Raw genomic sequence first — 3,662 nt, forward strand, 5'->3', positions numbered from 1 at the left:
CACGCACGCACGCACAGAGGTCCCAGTTGCGTCTAATCGGATTAGGTTAGTGTGGGTTAACAGGGATCTCTCCGCCCTGCATGGGACATCCGCGCACTTTCTTTTACTTTCTGGTGTGGCACCTTTTTTTTTTTTAACATAAATTATTACGTCACTCAGACATCCACGCGCTCCAGAACCCGTAACTTCTTTCCCTTTAAAACACTTTCGTTTTCTTTATTCTGAGGATGGGAACTCTTCTCCGAAGATGACAGCCGGTTAAACTGGATCAGCTTTAATGATGCCAAACCCTTCAGGTTTCTGCAGCACTCTTCGTGTGTTTTGACTGACTTTTTGTGTGCTTTAGTTGTGTTATGCGCACACACCAGCGCGCGCCAGGCGGATCTCCCCCCCGCGCGCGCGGCTGCCCTGGGCTCCGGGTCAGATGGTGCTGATCACGGACGACAGGGATGGAGGAGTCGCCTCGTCGCTCCGCGTCAAGCAGCTGCAGCAGCCGAAGAAAGTCCACCCGACCATAACCGAGGAGCCCCCGTCCTACTACGAGGAGGACTCCCTGCGCTCGTGCGCGGAGGAGGTGGAAGAGGATGGTGACGATGAGGAGGGAAGCGAGGAAGACAGCGACGAGTTCGAGGAGGTCGACTTCGAGGACTTGGAGGACTGTCGGAGCATCGCGTCGGATGACTCCTTCTATCCTCCGGATGACGCGTTCGCGGACTCGGAGCGCAGTCCGTCCCCGGACAGCCCGGAGCCGCTGTCCTTCTTCAGGGCGTGCTGCTCCAACAACGCGGCCGTCGTCCGGATCCTGATCCGGCACGGAGTGAAGGAGGAGGAGGTGAAGGAGACCGACAGGAACAGCAGGGTACGGAGCACAGAACAAGTTCTGGAAAGTTTGTGGCCTCATTGAAAGTTTGTTTTTAGAAATCTCCTTATATTTTAAACCAGTGATCTGAAACCTGCGGCTCTTTGGTCCCATCAAACAAACAAATGAGTCCATTATTTACAATATAAATCAAACAATTTAATATCCTAAACTCACTTAGTGTAGGTTGAAAGAGTTTACTCAGCAGTTTTCCAAATATTAACATGTGATTCTGAAATGCAGGTCCACACTCAACATAAACAAAACACTCATAATCCACTGATCCACATGGAAGTCACGTGGTTGAYCTATATTAGGCTGGGAGAAGTCTTTTTGGCAGACTGGGTGTAGCAGACACTGGGTGGAAATCTTAAACTGAATCCACTGTGAAACATGAAGAGGAAAAACAGTCAAAAATAAATATAGATCAAGCAGTGCAGCTCCATAAAGACAATATTGATACACATGGGTTTTGCAAAACTTTTCCTAGACCGGTAAGCTACAGTTTCAGCCTGTCATCTTTTTATTTTCATGCTTCACTCAGCAAATTTGAGCATAGATCTGCACCAACAGAACATCCCAAACAGCTATTCCATGGACGTCACCTTTGTTGACATGTTTTCAGTCACCTTGGGTATTCCGTAATTGAACAAATGCAAATGGCATCTAGATCTGGTCACAAATTTTACTTGCAAATGCTTAATTTAAAGGGGGAGTATGATGCAAAAATCAACTTTTGTGAGCTTTATATCAGGTTATAACATCATTCCGTCATCAAAACCATACCCACAGTGTTTGTTGCCACGCAGAGCTGCCTGAACACTTAAGCCCCGCCTATTTACACAAAGCTCCTCCCACCCCACAGAGCACCCCTCCCCGAAGCATTGTTATAAAGACTACCGAAGTGGGAGTGTYGGAAACGGTAGGAGATGCCAAGTCAAATTTATTTTTGATATATAAACTTTTTCATAATAACTGAAGTTAATTATGTGCAGTATGGAACTGAACGATGTGCCTGGAAAATATATAAAACCCCCTCCCCCGTTACAGACACAATAACTTATAAAAGAAAGATATTGTGTTGCTTCTATTACTTAATGGTTTTATTTATTTATTTATTTATTGCGATGAGTACCTTTAAATTTATAACTATAACAGCAAAAAAAGATATTAACTATACTTTGGGTAAAGGAGCAGAAATGTCTCTTCTGAATTGATTGAATGRAAAGTTTCAGACTCCTGATAGAAGTTTATAAGAGCTCTAAACTTGTATTTGTGACTCGTCTTTGTCAATAACCTGACCTTGCAGTTCGACTTGTAATAAGAAACATCAGATTAAGAAGGTGTTGGGATAATTAAGCTTTCTGTTTAAGCTCTTTACACCGGTTTGCTTATTTATTTCCTCGCTTTAAAGAATGAAATGACCTCTGCTGTATGAAATATGTGGAACGCACACGAATTACTTCGGACTCAGTATAAAAAGGAAGGTTTATAATAAACACACGGGGTTGGCCGGTGGTAATGGAAATGCCACGTTTAGTTATTTAAATGTATTTAAAACAGGGGAAGTACATGCTAAAAACAGTGCAGTTATTGTTTTGCACACACGGGCCTTTTTGTCAACAGCTAATTTGCAGATCGTCTGTGATCGTGAGAGAGAACATTTTGGTGCCACACAGAGAAGGAATAATTCTTAAACCACTGAGTCTCCCATCATGCAAGTCTGCAGTCTGGTGTACACTCTTATTTGGCAGAGAACATCCTGCAGGTCTTAGCTAAATCTGAAATGTACAAGCAAAAAAGCAGAGTTGCAATTTATACAGTATATTAGACTATATTTGAACAAAGGATTATCTCAGGAGTGTTCAACTATCAGGACATATATGCTAATGCTGCATATAATCTTGTCTGGGACAGTGCGTTGTAATGTAGTCAGTTGGTTAAGCTAACATAAAAACTGCTGCTTCGTATAAAGTCTGATTGTTAAAACCTTCTCTGACWAGACAACCCAACCCCGTGTGACTTACTTAAAGATCAGCTGACCAACATGCAAATCGACCAACTGGAAGAGAAACTGAGGCAGATAGAGGCAGATATCTGGGACTGCAGATGGCAGGAAGCACAGTGCTTCCAGCAAATACAGATGAGTGGAAAAATCAAAGCGACAGTCGTACAGATCTGATTTGATACAGCCGCATTAAAGCGAAGCTGCGGACAGAAGGACATGTAACAGGGCAGGTATTGACAGAAACCAGTGCATCTGTGTCAGTGGTGCTGCTGAGGTATTCTGTGGGATTCAGGGCCATCTCCAGTATGTTTGCCTGCGTGTTTGTGTGCTTGTTTCTGAATAGAAGTGCAGTATTTTACTTTTTGGCTAATGTAGTTTGTAAAAAAATGCATTTTGTCTGCTAGGACTTAACTTGGACTGCTGACCAGTAAATAATAATAATAAAAAAAACATATACAATACATATGATTGGTTATTTTGGACAGTCAACAGGGTCCTAGTCCCAAAATCAAACTATTTATTTGAAACATTCTGAGTTAAGATTGGTTCTTAAAGAGGTTTCATCCTCTTTGGAACTGGTTTAGCTATCCCACATGAAATGTATGCAAGCTGTTGCCTCCCCCCATCCCTCACCCCTCACCTCCCACCCCTCCCGGTGTTAGACTTAAGCCTTTCTATTCATAGCTCTTGATATTCCCCAGATTACTTCGTGTACAGTGCGTTTGTGACTCTGTGTCTCCATAGGCTAATAATTTGTCAGACATTTTTTACAGCACGTTGTCGTGTCCTGCAACC

At 43.1% G+C, this 3,662-nt stretch overlaps 1 protein-coding gene across 1 annotated transcript in view; it reads left to right on the plus strand.

Annotated features, from left to right (window-relative positions):
* The first annotated feature begins 36 nt into the window (after positions 1-36).
* The window catches only part of ankrd33ba (ankyrin repeat domain 33ba), a 17,302-nt gene continuing 13,676 nt past the window's right edge, over positions 37-3,662 (plus strand). The window contains exon 1 of the mRNA XM_014008485.1: positions 37-859. Coding sequence (XP_013863939.1) covers positions 425-859 — 435 coding nt within the window. The 5' untranslated portion in view covers positions 37-424. The remainder of the gene's footprint in view (positions 860-3,662) is intronic.

This window comes from Austrofundulus limnaeus, unplaced genomic scaffold (assembly GCF_001266775.1).
Source record: "Austrofundulus limnaeus strain Quisiro unplaced genomic scaffold, Austrofundulus_limnaeus-1.0 Scaffold50, whole genome shotgun sequence".
Lineage (NCBI taxonomy): Eukaryota > Metazoa > Chordata > Actinopteri > Cyprinodontiformes > Rivulidae > Austrofundulus > Austrofundulus limnaeus.